This window comes from Sorex araneus, chromosome 3 (genome assembly GCF_027595985.1).
Source record: "Sorex araneus isolate mSorAra2 chromosome 3, mSorAra2.pri, whole genome shotgun sequence".
In the NCBI taxonomy this organism is placed as follows: domain Eukaryota; kingdom Metazoa; phylum Chordata; class Mammalia; order Eulipotyphla; family Soricidae; genus Sorex; species Sorex araneus.
In genome coordinates this window covers 89,616,189-89,637,287 of record NC_073304.1, presented here as the reverse complement: position 1 = coordinate 89,637,287, position 21,099 = coordinate 89,616,189, and the positions used below count along the sequence as shown (strand labels likewise).

General features: G+C 43.2%; 1 protein-coding gene and 1 non-coding gene across 2 annotated transcripts; both read right to left on the bottom strand.

Annotated features, from left to right (window-relative positions):
* Window positions 1–12,496: 12,496 nt before the first annotated feature.
* On the bottom strand, window positions 12,497–18,999 carry B2M (beta-2-microglobulin). Its single transcript, XM_004609795.2, has 4 exons — window positions 18,849–18,999; window positions 15,195–15,470; window positions 14,557–14,584; window positions 12,497–13,004 (listed from the first exon to the last, which is right to left on the bottom strand). The coding sequence occupies exons 1-3, from the start codon at window positions 18,913–18,915 to the stop codon at window positions 14,571–14,573; spliced, it is 357 nt and encodes a 118-aa protein (XP_004609852.2). The 5' UTR covers window positions 18,916–18,999; the 3' UTR covers window positions 12,497–13,004; window positions 14,557–14,570.
* Window positions 13,899–14,036, bottom strand: LOC129404024 (small nucleolar RNA SNORA29). The gene has a single exon (XR_008629635.1). It is a non-coding gene; the product is annotated as a small nucleolar RNA SNORA29 (small nucleolar RNA).
* Window positions 19,000–21,099: the final 2,100 nt, after the last annotated feature.

Sequence of the window (21,099 nt, the reverse complement as noted above, 5' to 3'; positions counted from 1 at the left end):
TCCCATAGTTTCTCCGCAGGAACCAGGAAAAATTTGACATAGCATTCATCATATGTAATTGTGGCAATACTGATAGCAATCAATTTTTTTAAAGCAAAATTTAATTTTGAGTACACTTAAAGGGAGGTACAGGAGTTGGAGTGATAGCACAGCAGGTAGGGCGTTTTCCTTGCACGCGGCCATCCGGGGTTCAATTCCCAGCATCCCATATGGTCCCCTGAGCACTGCCAGGAGTGATTCCTGAGTGCAAATCCAGGAGTAACCCCCGAGCATCTCCGGGTGTGACCCCCCCCAAAAAAAAGAAAAACAACAAATAAAGGGAGGTACAGAGGCACTGACCACAGTATAAAGAGTAGATGTGTTACTTGCTCTGTTCGGTCTCCAAATTGAACCTATCCATACAAATTTGCCATGCATCCTGCAGTTTCAAGCATTATAACAGGCTTCATTTATCTCCTATCTGTCTCTTTAGCCCTTCATCACTTCTCATTACACACCTGCTGGTTTAACCATCAGGTAACCTCATGTTCCCCCTTAGTTGCCTCCTTTCTTCAAAGTCAGGGTGAGTTGCATCAATCACTGCAGGTGCCATAGATTCACAGGTGAGGTCAATGACTTCATTACTTTGAGCTCTCTGCTCAGCTTCGGTCATTTCATAAGAGGGGCTTCCTTCTCCAACTGTAAAGAATTTTCAGATTGTCTAAAATTCATTGTGCTGGAGCCAGAGTGATAGTACAGCAGATAGGGCATTTGCCTTGCATGGAGCTAATCTGGGTTTGATTTCTGGTACCCCATATGGTTCCCCTGGCCCTGCCAGGAGTCACCCCCCAGTGCTCCTCCCTCCCCATAACCCCCCCGCAAAATTAATAAATAAAATTCACTGTACTACCATTAACAATCTTGAATTCATTGCCCTTTGTCCATCAGCTTTTATTAAAACAGAAAATTTGTGCCAAAATTTACAGTGAATTTGAAACCCATCGTTGTTGGTCAGTTGCTCTCTGATTTACCTAAAAAATTTTATATTTTTATGCATATTTGAATCCTTATTCTGGTTCCAGTCCTGTCTTCCACTTCCACAAGTGCTATGTTAACCCAGGGAGCTGGGAGAAAGGAGGAAAGCCACTTATGAAACAGCCCAATTTGATATTTCTTTCCCCATTTGCTGGCGATCAAACCCAAGTCAGCCCCGTGCCAGGCTAGTGCCCTACTACACTGTACAATCTCGCTCTGGTTCCTTATCTGAATTTTTCACTGAAAGATACGAGTGAAAACTAAGCTTTAGGAGTGCTTAAATAAGATCTACAGTTGTATTAAATATATAGGGAAAATACGGAACGCTGTTTTATAGTTCTGCATTTATTTGGTTTGTTGTTGTTAGTTTGGGGGCCACGTCTAGCGGTGCTCATGCGGATACTCCCAGCTTGGTGCTTAGGGAACCATACGGTGTTAGGGGTTCTCTCCAGGCCTCCCACTTGCAAAGCATATACTCAGTTCATTGAACGGTCTCTCTGGCCTTAGTTGTGCATTTAAACAGCGTCAGGCTTATCTGGATTTAGTCACGAGTTCAAGTACTTGTTAGGGCAGCGGGGCGCGGGAGGCGATGGGGAGGAGCCGCGCGGCGGGCGCAGAGTTCAGGGCTGCATCCCCCAGCTCTGCCTCCCTAGGAAGGCGCCACCACCGGCCTTTCTGCTTCTTCTGCATTTGCCTTTCGAGACCAGCCGAGCCCACCTCCCTGGCAGTGTGCCCAGTGAAAGAGGGTCCTGCGGCCCGGGTCTGTGAGGCAGGCCCCGCACTCCCGACTCCACCCACTACCCCAGGCTGCTGGACCGAGATTTTCCGTCCCGTTCCGCGCAGCCCTTCTCAACTTTGCGTCGGTCCACCGGAGCCTGAACGAGCCGAATCCGGGCGTCGTCCACACTGGGTCAGAAGGACGGAGGAGGCGTCAGAGGGTCCGGGAGAGCAGGTGGACAGAGAGGCAGACATCGAGGCGGGAGTGGAGCGGGAGCGGCTGCTCCGAGAACCCGCCCAGGAAAAACAACAGTCAAGGACGCAACGCGATGAGTCACCGACCAGAGAGCAGATAGCCGGGAACGCTGGGTTTCCCCCCCTCACTCCCCCCTCTCATTTGAATATGCTGCCTTAGCTCTTAGCTTCTCGATGGAGCAATCAAAACCTCGGCCCAGCGTGATTCGTCAAAGGTCTTTGGGTAAAGAGCGCCCTTCCAAGTTGGAAAGGGGACTTCCCGGTCATTAGTCCCAAAGGTCTCCTGATTTCCGAGAAAGGACGGGAGGGGGGGGGAAGTTGCGGGGGAGGGGGGGTGGGGGGGGAGGGAGGATGCGGGGAGGCCGTGTGTGTGTGTGTGTGTGTGTGTGTGTGTGTGTGTGTGTAAAGAAAACTTCCCCATTATTAGTCCCAAAGGTCTCCTGATTTCCCAAAGGTCTTCTGATTTCCGAGAAAGGAAGGGGTGATTGTGTGTGTGTGTGTTTTCAGCCACACCACACCCTCAGTGCTCAGTGTGTGTGTGTGTGTGTGTGTGTGTGTGTGTGTGTGTGTGTGTGTGTTTCTAGGTTTCAGCCACACCACACCCTCAGTGCTCAGGGTTTACTGGCGCTAGAGCAGGGATTAATCCTGCCAGGGCTGGGAGACCATATGGGGTGCCTGGGATCGAGGTCCACCTCTTGAAAGGCAAGTGCCTGGAATGGAGGTCAGTCTCTTGCAAAGCAAAGGCCCTACCTCTGTATTATGTCTCTTGCCCACTGGGGGAAATTTTGTAAATTACTTGGGCTATTTTTCTCAGTGGAAGCAATAAACCTCTCTAGGGGAAATTTTGTAAATTACTAGGTGCTACTTTTTAAAATTTGTTCCAGTAATGGGATCATTATAGATATTCAGGGACTGAATACCCAGAACACATGCACACACAGAAATCTCTGTTTCTGGCGGGGCCAAAGCAACAGTATAGTGGACAGGGCATTTGCCTTGCACATCCACAATCCGGGTGGCTACCTGGATTCCACCCCCGGCAGCCCACATGGTCCCCCAAGCCCTGCCAGGAGTAATTCCTGAGTGCAGAGTAGCCCCTGACTATCGCTGGGTGTGACCCAAAAAGAAAAAACCCTATCTCTGAAAAATGTGTGAATAATCTAAGTTTAACAATTCCATATAAAAATGTTTTTCAGTTGTTTTTTATTTCTTGGCTACTTACTGACCATCGACGGTACCAGGCCCATATGCACTCAATTTCCCAGGAATATATATTGGGGGGGAGTGATTTGAGGGATTAACCTACAGATTGTCACCATTTTGGAAGATAACCACAGCTAGCAGTAGGATATCTGCATCTGAACCATCATAGTGCAACTTGGCATCTCTAGTGCCAAGAGAGTCACAGAGGTCCTGGGCCAGTTACAAGTTTCTAATTTTTTTTTGGCTTTTTGGGGTCACACCTGGTAATGCACAGGGGTTACTCCTGGCCTTGCACTCAGGAATTACTCCTGGCAGTGCTTGGGAGACCATATAGGATGCTGGAAATTGAACCCAGCTTGACCTGTGCAAGGCAAACGCCCTACCCGCTATACTATCACTCCAGCCCTCCTAATATTTTTTCTATACCAGCCAGTGCAGCCACTCTAGACCATTCAGGTACTAAATATTTTGGCTTTCATAATCAAATTAATCAAAAAAGGTCAGCATTAGGCAGTTGTCCTAAAAAGAAGGTGTTGGGAGAAAAATTAGGGAGGAGGGAATGGAGGTGTTGGGGGATTGAATTGAGGCTGTTTATTTCCACTGGAGTCTTGGGACCTAACACCGCAGACTACAAAGCCGAAGCTTGAGTACCACCTTGATGTCCTAGATGAAACTCCAGTACATAAGTGTCTTATGGCTTATTGTGCCATTGCTAGTGATTGGCCAAGAAACCTTCACTTTACAGTTAAGGAAATTGAGGCTGGGAAATACTAAGATTTGAAAGAGGATAAGGTGTGACAGGAGCAGGACTAGAAGCTCCTGAACATGAAGTTGGGCTTTGTGTGTTCTTTAAACAAGATATTCCCAGAAATTTTGAGACTGCTAGGAGAAAGCTGCATGTTGAAATTGGTGGAACTGTCCAGAGTGAGGATTATCTTTTATCTAAAGTTCTTTTGGAAAAGGATTTCCTCTCTCCCCCACCCCAGCTTTCAGTGGGGTGTTTTTTAATTTAATTTTATTTTTTTTAAATTTTTTATTTTTTTTGCTTTTTGGGTCACACCCAGCAATGCTCAGGGGTTACTCCTGGCTTTGCACTCAGGAATTACTCCTGGCAGAGCTTGGGGGACCATATGGGATGCCAGGGATCGAACCCGGGTCGGCCGCGTGCAAGGCAAACGCCCTACCCGCTGTGCTATCGCTCCGGCCCCTATTTTATTTTATTTTAAATAATGTAGGAATACTGCTATTTGTTCAGCCATTGATTAAGCTGATTGAATTGGGCATGAACTCCACATGACTTTTTTTTTTTAAATGTATCACCTTGAGATATAAGTTACAAAGCTTTCATGTGTGAGATTCAACCATACAATGTTGGAACACCCATCCCTCCACCAGTGCACATTTTCCACCACTCACATCCCAGTCCTCACCCTGCCTCTATGGCAGACAATTTCCCCAATACTGTCTCTCTAATTTTGGGCATTATGTTTTGCTCGAAATTTCCCTCCACCATTTAAGCCTAACTGCCAGGAGCAGATGCTAGATAATATATTTTCCATAGCTCATTTTGAATATCATGAGAGCTTACATGGCTATGATTGTAAGTGTAAATTTCTAGATTATAAATGATTGGGTTCCAGAGACATCAGGATTAGTATGGCACTAATCCATTTTGGGATTCAACTGGGAGTCTCTGGGCCAGGGCTGTTGGTGTGCTAAGATGGTACTCAGAGGCAAATTGTGGGAGTGACAGCCAGCCAGCCAGTCTACTGGGCGGGTGGGGACCAGGGTGGGGCAGCCTGGGTCCTCTGCCACCATGTGGCCTGGAGATTTAGTCCTGGAACCCACATACCGGGTGTGGGGGACTTCCTTGTGGAAGCTCTTGGTAGTTGCTGAGATTCCATCTGGAGTAAGCAGGGAGACTGCACCTGCTCCATCTGGGGTGTCCTGGTGGAATTTGTCCTGTATGGGGCCCAGAGAGATAGATCTCTGACACCATGGTGTCTTCTGGGACTTGCTGCTGTGTCTCTGAGTCAGGGCTGTTGGTGTGCTAAAATGGTGCCCTGAGGCAAATTGTGGGCATGACAGCCAGTCTTCAGGGTTGGCAGGGACCTGGAGAGGGACAGCCTGGGTCCTCTGCCACCATGTGGCCTGAGATTCAGCCCTGGAACCTGCATACCTCAGCCTCACTTGTGTAAGCCCTTGGTCACCAGGATTCCTTCTGGAGTAGGTGGGGAGAGCACACCTGCTCCATCTGGGGTGCCCCGGTGAAATTGGTTCAGTATGGGGCCCGGAGAGACCTCTGACACTGTGGTGTCTTCTAGGACTTGCTGCTGTGTCTCTGGTGTGCTAAGATCCACATTACAAAATTTTCAGCAGATTATATCTTGGTGAGGTCCATCCTGAGACAGTAGAATCAGGCTGGGGGTATGGCAGTGATTTGGGATTATTAGAAGCAAGTGACTGCGGGGGCTCAGCTTAGGCAGGCACAGGTCAATCTGTCCCCCTCCAATGTACCTCAGTCTGTTCAGCCATGCACAGGTCTGAGCTTTTCTGCAGCTTTTGATCTCTTTCGAGATTTATTTAGGGGTCTCTGAAGCAAGGCCGGCTGTAGAGTTTACAGGGTGGCACTGGAGTTGGTTTGTGGGGGACTGCCAGTGCTTCCATGTGTATTGGAAAGTGGTGGGAGGTAGCCCACTCCAGCTCTGAGAAAGCCTGAGATTTCAGTCACAAAACCCACATACCAGAATTTTCAGCAGATTATATCTTGAAGTCAAGATATAATCTGCAACATTCCTGAGACAGTGGAGTCTGGCCAGGGGTATGGCAGGGATTTTAGATTGTGAAAGCAAGCGGCTTCTGGGGGCTCTGCTTGGGCGGGCCACCAGGCCAACCCGCCCCTCTCTGGTTTACCCCAGTCTGTTCAGCCATGTACGGGTCTGAGATTAACTGTGGTTTTTGATCTCTTTCGAGACTTATCTATGGGTCTCTGAAATAATGCCAATAAATGAGCTTGTATAGCTCAGCTGGAGGTGGTTTGTGGGTATGGCTCCTACATACCTAACTTTTGGCCATTTAATTTCTTGGTAAACTTGGTCCCAAGTTGTTGGGGTCTGGCCATAGGCACAGCGGCACTTTTGGGGTATCAGGAAGCCTGAATGCAGCTGCACTCACCCTCCGAAGGTACAGGTTGACCTGCTGGCGGCACCATACCTCCTGCTATGATTTTTAATTTTTTTTGTTTGTTTGCTTGCTTTTTGGGTCACTCCTGGCTCTGCACTCAGGAATTACTCCTGGCGGTGCTCAGGGGACTATATGGGATGCTGGGAATCGAACTCAGGTTGGCTATGTGCAAGGCAAACACCCTACCCGCTGTGCTATGGCTCCAGCCCCAGCCCTGCTGTGATTTTTAGATTATTTAAGTAAACTGAAAATTAAAAGGCACTGAAAATTAAAATTAAAAAGCAATTTCAGGAAGCTTTAGTTTTAGAGTTTTGTTTGTTTGTTTTTATCATCCTCTTTGAACAAACCTCAGTAGTACTTGGCATGGAGTAGATATTCCATATTTACTGAATTAATAAACTTTATACTACTGGAATAATTATTTCATTTTATGGCAATGGTGACAAAGTCAAATAACTTTCTAGCTTCTTTTGTGGAGTTAGGATTCAAACTCAGGTCAATTTCAGTGACTCACACTTTGATATAGTCTCTTGGATATTATATGTTTGTTGTAGGTTTAGGATTATGGGTGAGGTCCCAGTAAAGGACATTAACAAGGACATTTGCAACAGAAAGATACCCCACAGGGACCTTATCAGCTAATCCTCAGCTTTTCATATTTTGTGGCTAATTGCACCTGCACTTTATACAACTGGACAGGATGATTCCTTTCTAGCACTGAAGTGAGCTGGAAGTACCTGGGAATTTTGAATTTCAACCCACTTCATGTTCCTGGGCAACATTTCGTAAAAGATTGTGATATTGAATGCCAAAGTCCAGCTCCTTGGCATCAGGGCAGGTGTGTTCTTTGTTTTGGAACTAAAAGTCATGTGGGGCTTCTAAAAACACACCCCCACTCAAGTTCCCATTTCCTAACCTTTACCCCCACTCTCTTACTTGTTTATTCTGTATTTTCTTTACTCAAAAATCAAAGGTAAATCTGGGCCTCAAGTCCTGCTTTTGCAAGAAGTTGACCTAAGACACTGGCATTCAAATGATGAAAATGGCATTTACACTTAACAGCAGCTAAGAATACCTAGAAAACCATTTTTTTTTAATTTTTAAAATTTTATTGAATCACCGTGAGATAGTTACAAGCTTTCATGTTTGGGTTACAATCTCACAATGATCAAACACCCATCCCTCCACCAGTGCCCATTCCCCACCACCAATATCCCAGGTATACCCCCCCTTTCCCACACTCCCCATGCCTCTATGGCAGACAATATTCCCCATATTCTCTTCTTTGGGGCATTATAGCTTGCAACACAGACACTGAGAGGTCGTCATGTTTGGTCCATCTACTTTCGGCATGCATCTCTCATCCCAAATGTAGAAAACCATTTCAAATGACACTGTGGTATTATATGAAGCAAGGTATCATGGTACTGTATGAAGCAAGAGCATGTTTTCTATAAAACAAAAAGAGGAAGTGGCTCATGGCAGAGCGGAAGCCTGCACTGAATCCTGTCTTTTGTTGGGTTTATGTTCTCCAAAGATGTTTCATCAGTTTTGTACACTTGTTAATCCTCTATGTCATGGAGGACTAAAAAAGATTAATAACTATTATTCAACTAATGAATGGAGAAATATGAAATTTCATGGATAGTAAATGCTTAAAACATAATCAAACTGTTACTTTAATTATATTTAATGGGCTTCTTTCCCTCTGTCATCCCTATTTGTAGCTCGAAGTGTCAGATTGTTTCTAATGCATAGTATTCCCAATCAAGGTGATCACAGATACCTTTTTCTCTTAAGAGATCTAGGATGCAAATGTTAGTCTTTGTTTTCTTTTTCTAAGAGGGTAAAAGTCCAGGGAGAGTTAAGGCTAAATTTTGCTTCGAAAGCCTTGGTTAGGAATAAATATTTATTTTATTGAACAAAGACTTTGAGTTTTACCTCAAGAGTTCATGAATTAAGAATGTTTTATAAAAAGCAACAGCCAAAAGATTGTTGGAGAGTGATTGTTGAACAAAAACTAGAAAAGATCACATTTTCCAAACCTCTGTCATATTCTCATTAGGGATAGTGAAAAATTCAAATATAAATTTGGTGTTGTTGTTTTGGGGCCACACCCAGCTGTGCTCAGAGTGCAAGTGCTCCTGATCCTGCACTAAGAAATCTCTCTTTTTCTTTTTAATTGAATCACCTTGAGATACAGTTACAAAGCTCTTCATGATCTGGTTTCAGTCATACAATGTTCCAACACCCATTCCTCCACCAGTATACTTTTCCACCACCAATGTCCCCAGTTTCCCTTCCACTAGGCATTATGGTTTGCAATACAGATACTGGCAGGTTATCAGTTTGTTCCTTTAACTACTTTCAGCACTCAGTTCTCTTTTTGTTGAATCACCATGTGAAAAGTTACAAAGGTTACAGGCTTAAGTCTCAGTCATAAAATGATCAAATACCCATCCCTTCACCAGTGCACACCACCAAGAACCCCAGTATACCTCCCATCCCACCACCACCCCTTCCTCCCCTCTCCCCGCCTATGTGACTGATGATTTTCACTTTACTTTCTCTTTGCTTTGATTACATTCAATATTTCAACAGAAAACTCACTATTATTATTTGGAATTTTCCCCCAACAATCAGACCTGCCAAAAAGGCATCATTTGATAATTTGTTTTCCATTGCTGAGAATGAAAAGCATATGAGGTCGCGTGGTTTTGGATTTCTGGTATTTTAGTAATTAAGTCCAGAGAAATTTCTGCCAGAAGTTGCATCATTGCAAGCTCATACCTCTGTTTATTGGGCCTTATAAGATGGCAGTTGCCATGCCACCAGGAGGGAAAGGAAAGGCCAAGAGAGAAAAACCTTTCCCCTCTCAGAGCGGCATGGGGCCTTAGCTTAGTTCACAGTCTAGAGGCATTTCTGCAAGAAGCACGCAGTTCTTATTCAGAATGAACATTCAGAAATTACTCTTGGTGGTGCTCTGGAGACCGTATGGGATGCTGAGGATGAAACCAGGGTCAGCTTCATGCAAGGCAAATGCTCTACCCGCTGTCCTATCATTCCAGCCTAAAAACCATTTTAAATGTTTTAAAATAAACATTTTGTGGGGAGTTTGTTTTGGAGCCCCCACCCAATAATGCTCAGGGTTACTCAGGCTGGGAGAACCATATTGTTACAGCCGACAGGTTCCTGTCACTGTCACCAAAGATTGAGACAGATCTAAATGACTGAGCTCCAAGTAAAGCATTTATTGGAAGTCAAAAAAGCAGGACAGCAGGAAGGCCTCAATAAGTGAATGGAGATACCAGAGTGATAGTACACTGGTAGGACTTTGCCTTGTATGCAGCTAACCCAGGTTTGATACCTGGCATTCCATATTGTCCCCCGAGCACTGCCAGAAGTAATTCCAGAGTGTAGAGCCAAAGTTAGTCCAGTGCCAGATGTAGCCCAAATAAAAATAAGTGAAAGGAAAAATTGACTGTAGCAATCCAGATAATGGCATATTATTCAATATGCCACAAAATGAGCTGTCAAGTCATAAAATGACATGGAAGAAACTTTAATCTACTAAGTGAAAGAAGAGAATCTGAAAAGATGACAGTCTATGATCTGAACTTTATGTATGACAGGGCAAAATTATAGAAACAGTAAAAACAATTTGTGGTTGCCAAGGTTTGAATAAGGAGCAAGTGGGGCAAGTAAGCAGACACCGAGGATTTTTAGAGCACTGAAATAATGTATACCATAATAGGGTTTTGGGGGCGGGTAGTTGACCACATCCAGGGTGCTCAGGGGCTATTTCTGGCACTGTGCTTAGGAGTGACCCTCTAGTGGTGCTTAGGGGACCATATGTGATGCAGGAATTTAAAGTTTGATCAGTAGCATGCAAGATAAGCACATTGATCTCTGTACTATCTTTCTAATGATCCCTCCTCAGTCTTCAGGAAGGCTTCTGGGATCTGTGTGCAGATTCAAACCCACAGAAAGGTTGGCATGTTGGAGATAAGACAAACAAAATAGTTAATATTCTAAATAAGTTCAACACGTGATTCTAATGTACATCTAAGGGAGAGTGAAGATTCTAAATAAGTTACCTCTCAATATATTCCGCTAAATTCCTACCAGTTTTTCTCCAGTTACTCTTGCTTTGCAGTTTGGAATTATCCATATCCATTATCCTGTGATACTCATAATTTTCCCTCCTGCCCCTGCCCCACTTTCCAATTAGGAGACCAGCCAATTAATTACCAACTCTCCATTCAAGCAAATGATTTTCCTTAACATCCACCTAACCAGTATTCTCTAAACATATTTTTTTACCATCTCTTTGGGTATATTTATGTTGTACTCTATCAGGTTGTATTTTAATTGTTTGAGTTGATAACTGCCTTTCCACTGCACTGAGCAAATTGAGAGCAGTGTGGTGTTTTACTTACCTTGGCAGTTCCTAGCCCTAGCTAAATCAAATTGTTGGACAAATAAACAAATGTACAAAGTTGGACAACATGTATGAACTATGCCTTGAAATTTAAAAATCTAAATGTTTCATTTGAAGTACATTGTAGGATAACATTGGGTTTTGTCCTTTCAGCCTTGCTGCATGGAACTTAGTTTACCTTAAAGTAATGTCCTTTTTGTATGGACACAGGAAGACAGTTAATATTATGCTTTGTAACTTGGGAGTTGATTGACTCCAATAATACTCCTCGGCATCTGCTTTCTCGACTCAGTTGCTCTTAGTTCCTAGCACCCCAAAAGCAGGGTTCCGACGAGGGATAGAATGGACCCAGGGCAAGCTGTGAACTGCCCTGGCATTGAAATGGGCCAGGCCAAAGTGCCACAATACTCAACTATAAGTTGAGAGCATGGTCATAGACAAAAGCTGTTATGATTCAAAAGTAATGACGAGACTAGGACCCTGTTGGGGTTAGGAAGACTAACCTGGCCTGATGACTGTGGTCTGGAATATAGTGAGATGTCCTCAGGAAGAACCAAACTTTAAGTTTGATATATCTCTTACTGTGCTCATACAGAATGACATTGCTAGAAATACTAGAAGCAGATTTACTACAATGAATTAAGTAGATTACTAGCTGAGGAAAGAAGAAAGCAACACACCCTAGATGGGATCCCGCCCTTAAGTGGATCTCCTAGTAATCTAGAGTAATCTCCTTAGATGAGATTTTATCCTTGAGTTAATCTTCTGGAGGAGTGGCCTTATCTTTCTTTGTTGATTTGTTAATGTTCACCCTCCCTTCTGTCACCATCCTATGTGATTGCTATATAAATAAGAGTGGAGGGGGTCAGAGTCAGAAGTAAGGGTCAGAGTCAGAAGTAAGAGCAAGAAGGTCTCCAGAGAGAGAAGGAGAAGGGCTCTGGAGAGAGAGATCCGAAGAGACCAGAGGAGAGATGACAGAGACAGAGAGGGGTCAGAAGGGACCAGAGGAGAGACTAGAGACAGAGTCAGAGATAGAGAGACAGACAGAAGACAGCACAGCGGCACACAGAAGCAGAGCACAAAGGAGGAGCCATCCCGATTTGTTCCATACACAGTGGCTCGAAAGCACCGAATGTGAGTAGCAAGAAAGAAAGAGAAAGAGAGAAAGAGAGAAAGAGAGAAAGAGAGAGAGAGAACCGCCCCAGAGCCTTCAAACACACATCCCCTTCCACGCACATGCGCGTTAATATTTTTTTACAGTACATCTATTGCGTGCTAAAATATTCTATCCTTTAATCCTTCAGATACTTTTGCTTAATATAATGCCTATACATTCAATTTGTCTTGAGTTGGGGAAAGAAATCTGGGTAAAAGCCAAATCTGTCACCTTAAACTATCTAATTTCTCTAGACTCTTTCTCATCTGAAAGATGCAGATCGCAATGGCACTTCCACTGTGAGCCAAATCCTGCTGCCTGAAGTCTATGTTCTGTTCCAAGTGACATCTAAGGATTGATTATTTTCCTGTTTGAAAACAAAGCAATTTGAGAGGGAGTGACATATAAGAAATGGAACACACCAATTTTCACCACTGTTTGAATTGCTGGTAGATAAATGAATATTATGCAAAAATCACACCTCTAATACTTGCAAAGAGAAAATACGAATTTCATAGAACAAATAGTTTTTTCCACAACAAATTTTATTACTCAATCTTTCCAGAATTTCACTTCGATAATCTTAGCAATGCGTACAAATTGGAGATTTATTGTAAGCATAGATTAACAATCTTTTTAAAGAAATCATTTCCTCCAGTGTCAGGCATCAAGTCTAGAGCAGTACTTAACAGTCACAAAGTCACACTGCTTTTTTATACTGTCAAGTGATTTATCATTAAGCTATATCTTTGACTATCTTCCCATATAGTATTTGTTATAGAAGTGACTGAACTGCTCAGATTTGACCAAGATGTTGGTATTCCATATTTCTCCTCCTGCCTCTTTGGTGTTAACATCAAGTTATTGTTATAAAGCAGACAGGTCAAACATGGAGGCATAGTAAAATTATGAAGAAGGTGATATTTGTATTAACACTCATAAATTTCTTGACTGCCAGAAGTAAAGCATGAAAGCATTTATAACAATAGTAGAAGAATTTGAAATTAATTCAATCCAAATGAAGCATCTTCAAGCCTGAAAAAAAATTAAAAGTGTTTATTTGCAAATAGTTATTTAGAATACATAGCAAAACACTGTATCTATCTAACTTCTGCTGTGTAAATTGCCACTTGTAAAAGAAGTAGCTGCAGAAAATTTTCTAGGCCTATAGGCAAGCATACCCCACTAGATTATCTCATTAAGTTTTCCAACAGCTTGTAAGGAAAAGCATTGTAGTAGCTGTGTGAGTGGAAAAGCCATGCTTTCTCTATGATGTTTTCTTGAATTAATGTCCCTGTCCTAGAATAGAACAGATTTCAATATGTCTTCCTTTCCTTGTGATACACAGGAACCCCAATGTATGGAATAATTGAAATCTGTATTTTCTATTTTTCAACTCTAAAAGAAAACACATAAATCCAACTAATTATTTCAGGAATAACTAGCTGTTTTGACCACAAGCTCCTTGCTTAGACACAGCAGGATCACCTTTTGTTACTAATGATGTTTACAGATGCTTTTATTGCAGTATCTTTATATTAAAACAAAACAATATTTCCATTTTTTCTTTTTTTATGGAACTAGAAGCTTCTAGATTCAGGCAAACACTGAATCTGGATACTTAAGGCTATACAAGAAATCAAAGGAATGGGACATCTGCAGGACTTCATCTCTCTTCTGGATGAAGAATAAATAACCACTGTTCAAAGGAAAATAGTGGTTCTCCTGACCCCCCACCCATGGCCAATGCAAGGGATAAAGTGCACAGGTTCACACTTGGGAGGAAGATGCTCTACTACTGAGCAGGTTACTTTTTTAGAGATCTAGAGATGTCCAATGTAGAAATAACAGAAGAAAGATAGAACCCTGTGAGTAACTGGCTGCCTGTGTTGGTCACAGCACAGCATCACCTCGGTGCTCCCATTTTTAATTTTTCTGTTGAGTCATTTCAGAGGAGGAGGAAACAAAGAAATTTTCCCTCTTCAGATCATGGCAATTTTACTAGATCTCATAAGCATAACCACTAAAATCAACAAGTAGAAGGAAATGTGGTAGTCAATTGGGAAACTGGCACTTCTTTTTAGAGGGTCAATGTTAGAGGGACCGCCACAGCACTTCCTCACACCTTTCCACAGGAGATGAAATCACTCCCTCATTGTATACTTTTTTTTTCTGAACTACTACTCACCAATATCCTACCTATGAGTGTTAGAGTTAAAAAATAATCCCTAAAATAGTGAAACAAAAGAAGTAATTCTTTTGTGTGTTTGATTTCCTTTTTTTTTTCCTTTTATTTGGAAGAGGGGGCCCTTCTCAGCAGTGCTAGTGGTCATGAGGGCTAGAGGCAGTATGCAAGGGGGAACTGTATGGTACAGGGAATTCAGAAAGCTTTCTTCTTTCCCTCCATCTTGCTGTGCTCAGGGATTACTCCTGGCTCTATGCTCAAGGATCACTCCTGGCAGTGCTTGAAGAAACATACTGGTGCTGGGGATCAAACCCAAGTCAGCCACATACAGGGCAAGGCCCTTAGCAATTGTACTATCTCTCCAGTCCTGAGAAAAGCATTTTTTAAAGAGCAGAAACTTACCTCCTTGATTCAGGTTAGTTGTCACGATCTAGGAAAAAGAAAATGGGCAAAATAAACCAGTGTTTTACTTTTTAAATACTATGTATTAACAAGTGTTTCAAACAATTATAAATAAGGCAGGAATAACTAGCTGTTTTGACCACAAACTCCTTGCTTAGACACAGCAGGATCTATCTCTGTCTATTAGTCTTAGATTCCCATCCCTGTCCGAGTAATAGAAGAGGCCAGGAGGGTAGGGCACGAGAACAGCAAGTTTTACAGACTCATTGGTCCTAAGTATCCAGGAGTTGCCATGAAAGCTCAAGGAAGTTATAAGGTAAGAAACTCTGGGAGTAAGTCTGCATTTGTATGAGTGCTATTGAGGCTCCCTGCTCTCACTGCAGGAAGCCAGTTTTAGGGATCATGCCAGGCAGAGTGCCAGCAAGTGCCACCAACCAGAGCTTTAATAACATTCCCTATCAATTCCAGCATGCTGATTTCCCCCGGTAATAATTTTTATTTATTTTTAATTCTTCTCTATTTAAATGCATGTTTTATCATAGTTTAGGTAACATTATGTAGAATTTTTAATATGAAACCAACTTTATACAGTGGCTAAACTGAAAATAATAGCAGCTAAGGAAAGAACTTGAACTCACCCCACTTAACAATCTTGGGCTCAGGGAGAGTTTCGTGAGTGACTTTGCAAACAAACATATCTTCAGCAGTGGGAGTGAAGTTAGCATGGGTCAGAACATAGAAAGACCAATCTTTGCTGAAGGACAGGTCTGACTGTTCTGACTTCATCTTCTCTCCATTTTTCAGCAATTCTATTTCAATATGGGGTGGGTGGAATCCAGACACATAGCAATTCAGGAAATTTGGTTTTCCATTCTCAGGTGGGTGGCGAGAATAAACTTGGATCTTTGGAGTACCTAGGAACATTATAGAGAGACAAATTAAAAATATCAGAGAGTGTTAGTACAATTGAGGTGAGCCTGGTGTAATACTTTACCAGAACCAAGTATTTAAATATATCCATTCATTTCTCCTAAAGTAGTAGTTACATTTCTACTCTGAACAAACAAGATACCACTTATCCAAAAGGCTATCTCCATTTAAAGGGATAATCATAACTTATTTTGTTTCCCACATAATCTCCCTTGCACAGGCCCTTTTGATAGCTTCTCAGCTATAAAAATTTCTTGTTGGGGCTGGAGCGATAGCACAGCGGGTAGGGCATTTGCCTTGCACTCGGCCGACTCGGGTTCAATTCCCAGCATCCCATTATGGTCCCCTGAGCACCGCCAGGAGTAATTCCTGAGTGCATGAGCCAGGAGTAACCCCTGTGTGTCGCCGGGTGTGACCCAAACCTCCCCCCAAAAAAAATTTCTTGTTGCTCAAATATATGTGATCTGACCTCAAACTGCTTTACAGTCTTTGTTTTTCACTTAAGACACCCCCCCCATACTGGTTCCATCAAATGACTCATGTTATGGTAGCTTGTTTCAGTACTTGGATTTTTTTCTTATCTCTTCCACTTTTTTTGCATCTTCCACTTAGTGCTTCCCAATATGCATTATATAGTACTTGGCATACAACAATTGCTCTATTAAAGGCAGGTGTTATTGTTGCTGTAATTACCTTGTTCAGGTTCCTAACTGTTTCAACCCAACATATGTTTTACAAAATACAACCTCTTTATCTTGACCAGGGTTTACACACCATATCCCTATATGATTAGAAAACAAAAACAAAACAAAATAAAACAATAAAAAACTCACAAAATTTAAATGCCTGACAGAAGTTGACACAGTTACCATAATTGAATAAATTAGGTTTTGTATATATGACATGGAATGGTGAGGACTATTGCAAATTGGAGAGAAAAAATGCTCCATTATGATCAAGTAAGATCATGAGAGAGGATTTTTAATTTCCACCCTCAACTGACCATGATATCTAACCATATTGGGACCATCACATAATATGATAGTATAATGGTTTCTAAAATTGGGATGTGTGACTGGACCATTCATAGAAATAAAGAAAATATGATAAACTATATTTTTCATCCTAACTGAAGATAATCATCTGCTACTAAACAAAACTTCCCTAATCCATGTGTATAATTAAAATAAACATATTAAGGGAAACTTTTTATCTATGACAATGGATATTAGGAAAAAGGCAAAATACCAGGTATTCCAACTAGGTGCACCTCTCTAGAAATACCTTATTATTAAAGGAAAGGTTACTAGCACCACTGGTAGTGGGACTGGGGTTTTCCACAAAGCACCCCCTCCACTCCATAGTTAAAAATAAAGCTAAATCAGAAAGCTCTTTGCATTAGTACAGTAGGGGCCAAGACAAGTACAGTGGCTAAGGCGCTTGCCTTGCCTGCAGCCAACCCTAGTTAGATCCCTGGCATCACATTTCTCTGAGTATACCTAAGTACCCTGGGTGTGCCCCCTACACCCCAATTCATGCATCATAAATGATAGGATGCCAAAGTACAGGTTCGTACTGCCTGGAAGTCTTTTTTTGAAGAGTCAGGCTGGGTTCTACAAGAAAATCACAGTGATCTTTTCAGAGACAACAAGGATTAGACAGGTCTGGGTGTAACTGGATTCAGCCACTGACTTGCTCTGTGACTTTAGGAGAGATTTTTTTGACTTTCGGAGATTAACTAAAAATTTAATTTATGTACACAACAAAATAAAACCTAAACAGGAGAAGGTGGAAATAGGCTGGCCCCCTTCCCCACACAGATGCAATCAGCATTATTCATTTCTTATGTATCTTCCAAAAGTGGTTTATGTGTGACATGTATTACTTAGGAAAATTTTGAAATCAGGATTTTTTTTTGAACTTAAAAAAATTTTTTATTTTATTTTATGAATCACCATGAGATACAGTTATAGACTTACAAACTTTCATGATCGCGTTTCAGTCAAACAATGTTTGAGTATCCATCCCTCCACCAGTGCCCATTCTCCACCACCAATGTTCCCAGTATCTCCTCCCCCCACCCCACACCCCCCCTGTGGCAGGCACATTCCCTCTTACTCTCTCTGTCCTTTCGGATGTTATGGTTTGTAATACAGATACCAAGCGGCCATCATGTTTGGTCTATAGTCTACTTCCAGGAGGCCAGGTCAGGATTTTTTTAAATGTCACTGTGTTATTTTCATAAGGGTATCTGTAGTCACCGGCAAATATCAATAATGATGTGTGGATATTATATTTTGTTTCATAAATAAATTATAAATTTAATACCTTTTCCCATGATGGGAAAATGCTTCACAGAAGCTTTTGTGAGAAGGAAAAAAAATGAGAGTATACTATGGGGTATTTATTAATTAGTTACTTAGGTGTGGTCCTGAACATGCAACTTGAGTAATCCATTTTGATGACCTTTATCCGTGGTTTACAACCTCCCAAACGAATAAACCTTAGGTTTTCAAAACTGAAAGTGGAGGCTCAGTTCATCTTAGAAGGCACCAGGCTAAGTGCCAAAGAGGAAAAAGTCCTCCATTGCGGGCAGGGAAAGCAAAAGGCAACTGCTGACGCAGGGCTGGCCATCTGGCCTCTGAGAACTCTCCCACTGGAAGGTGAGAAGGTGAAAAGCTAAAGGATTACAACTCCACATAACCGGCCCCCCACCGCTTCCCCCCACCCACAGGACAGAAAGCACAGGACGTCTCCGATAGAGGAGTTGATGGCAGGGAGCGCTCTATTATTATTAAAGGTGACTTGTAATGTAAAGGTTCAGTAAGACGGAAAGACCTAACCCCACAGTCACTCTGCAAGAGCCCGTTTCCTGCCCTTTTGGGGTCCGTTAATTACGCGGAGTGGGAAGCAACAAGGGGACCCGACTCGCGTGGCCAGAAAGCGGCTGCCTCCTTGCTTCTGCGCCAGAGGCGCAGCAGACTGATTTCTCCAAAGCGCAAAGCTCAGTTTCCATCCTCCCGCGGTCTACGCCGGTCAACCCGCCCTCCCCTCCAGCTGCGCCCGGGAGGTGAGAGATCCCGCAAAAGAGCCCGAAAGCCGCCCGCTTCCACGGGTCGCAGCAGTTTATCAGGCCCTGGCGCAGCCCGGCCGGCGCGATCTCTCCTGCCCCCAGCTCGGGCCAAGGGGAAAAGAGAAGCTGGTGTAGCTTGGGCCCGCACCCCTCCCCACTCCCGGACACCGAGCCCGAGGCCAGTCCCTGGCCTGTAAAGAAGTTGCGAGTCTGGGAGGAATTGCTTCCAAGAGCGCCCAAAGTTGCACCGAGTATTCGGAGAGCGGGGAAGGAAGGAGGGGACACTCACGCTTGACGGCCTCCAGACCCGACAGAGAGAGGAGTACCAAGAGGAGGAGAGGCACTGGCGAAGCCATCGCGCTTGGTGGCACAGGCGGTCGACAATACGAGTCCGGGGGCCTGGACCGCCTTTTATAGCCGCTGGAGCCTCCAATCAGAACCCGAGCTGCGGGCGCCGTCATCGGTATCCTAGCTGGAGGTGCTTGGCCAGGTTAGAAAAGGGGACTTTCCAGCTTTCGGTTTCTTTTTCTTGTAAAGTCTCTGGCGCTTCGAAAGCAGGATTGGACCGGGTGGGGTCGCAGTCTAAAAATTGGCGCCTCCGGATCTGGGTGTGTGGGGGCGTGGGGGTGGGGAGGAGCAGCTGCCCAAAAGTTCTAGTTGGATGCTTCTTGGTGTAGAGAGCCCACAATGAGAGAAGCAATTCCCCCCACCTCACCGCCCCCACCCCCACCCCCCAGATGCGAAGAGACTTGTTTGCCATATACTCAAGTGAATTGAGAGCCTAGGCCCTGACTGTTTCCGTTCTGTGAAAACCCGGAAACCCAAAAAGACTATTAACAGAGAGAGATCATGGTGCCAGTTCTGAACAATGGTACCCTGCTCAACAGGAAGTTTGGTTAGGGCTGGAGCCATAGTACAGTGGGTAAGGGGCTTGCCAATTTAGGAATCCCAGGACACCATCAGGAGTGATTCCTGAGTGCAGAGCCAGGAGTAACCCCTGAGTACCGCCGGGTGTGGCCAGCCACCTCTCCCTCCAAAAGGGAAAGAAATTCGGTTAATAATTTCAATCCAAGAATAGACGATTGGTTCGTTGGACAAGAAAATTTAGTCCAGGTTAACTTCAAGGCATCCAGGGGACAGTGTGGGGTTTCATCCAGACACTTGGAAAATACAAGAAATGTGGAATGGTACAACTTTTGAAAAAGTTTGACAGGTCATTTTGCTTCCTAACCCCTTCAGGAAAGAATTTTTTGGGAATTTCTTTTGGGGAAGTGTTTTTTTGTTTTTGTTTTTGTTTGGGGGCCACATTCAGCAATGCTCAGGGGTTACTCATGGTTCTGCATTCAGGAATTAATCCTGGTAGTGCTTAAGGAACCTTAGGGGATGGCAGGAATTGGCCGTATACAAGCCCTACCCTCTTGTATTATCACTCTCGTCCCCAGTTTTTTTGTAAATGGTGTTGGAGTTAAAGGAGCCTCACCCCCCCCCCAAAAAAAAATAAATTCTACTATCACAGGTGGCTGAGTTGAGGGAGTGTCCTCAGAGTGCAGTAGTGAGAAAGGAAGTTAGCTGTGGGGCTGCAGGGGCGAGGCAGAGATCTTGGAAATCACCACAGTTTTCAGTTGAAGGGAATTGGGTTATGCTTCCTCAAGGATAGTAACAAATATTTTCTGAATTTCTCTTACATATTTGTAGATTATTTAATAATCCCAATTGTGGAGGCCATATCAAAACCAGAGAAATGTGCTCTCCACAGATTTAAAGAAACAAGATAAACAAGGAGTTTCAGTTTCTAACGTATAGTGTTATATACAATGGGTAGGAAGTATACAGCAATTACTAATGTTGTTCACTTAGTTTTTCTTTTAACATTTTTTTTTCATTTTTTGTTTTGAATTGTTTCTTTGTTGTTATTTCTTTTAATTTTTTCCCCCTTTTCGTCTTTGTTTTACTTATTAGCTTTATTGGTATTAAGTTTTCAAGGGATATTGGAACCAGAGAAATAGTTCAATAGACTGCATACAAGAGGCCTGGGTTCAGTCCAGGCCTGGGCCTGTTCTCTGAGCACCACTGGGAGTGACCTCAAAACATGGAGCTTAGAGTAGCCCCAAACACCATCAGGTGTGGCCTCAAAACTGAAAAAATAAATTGCTTGCAAATGGCATTGAAAAATTATTCCCTTAATTATTGCCTGATTGTACTTACAAAAGCTAAAGTGTTCAGGTTCGTTTAAAAGGCAAGACTTTTTTTGGTAGAAAAATTTTATTAAAATATATTTTGATCTATTATTCGAAGAAAATGTTTGAAAAGGTAATGAAGGAGGTGTTAAAAAGATAGTACAGCAGGTAGGGAGCTTGCCTTGCACACAGCTGATCCAGGTTTGATCCGCAGTACCACTTATAATCCCCTAAGCCCCACCTGGAATGAGCCTTGAGCACAGAGCCAGGAGTAAGCCCTGAGCACAGCTGAGTGTGGCCCAAAAATACTAAAAAGCAAACAAATAAAAAATGTTGTTGGTCGGTGCTTGGGGTCAATCCCAG

Coding starts and splice junctions, on each gene's coding strand:
- B2M (XM_004609795.2), bottom strand. CDS start 18,915: ATGGCTTCGCCAGTGCCTCTCCTCCTCTTGGTACTCCTCTCTCTGTCG. Junction 15,471..18,848: donor GGGTCTGGAGGCCGTCAAGC/GTGAGTGTCCCC, acceptor TAATGTTCCTAG/GTACTCCAAAGATCCAAGTT.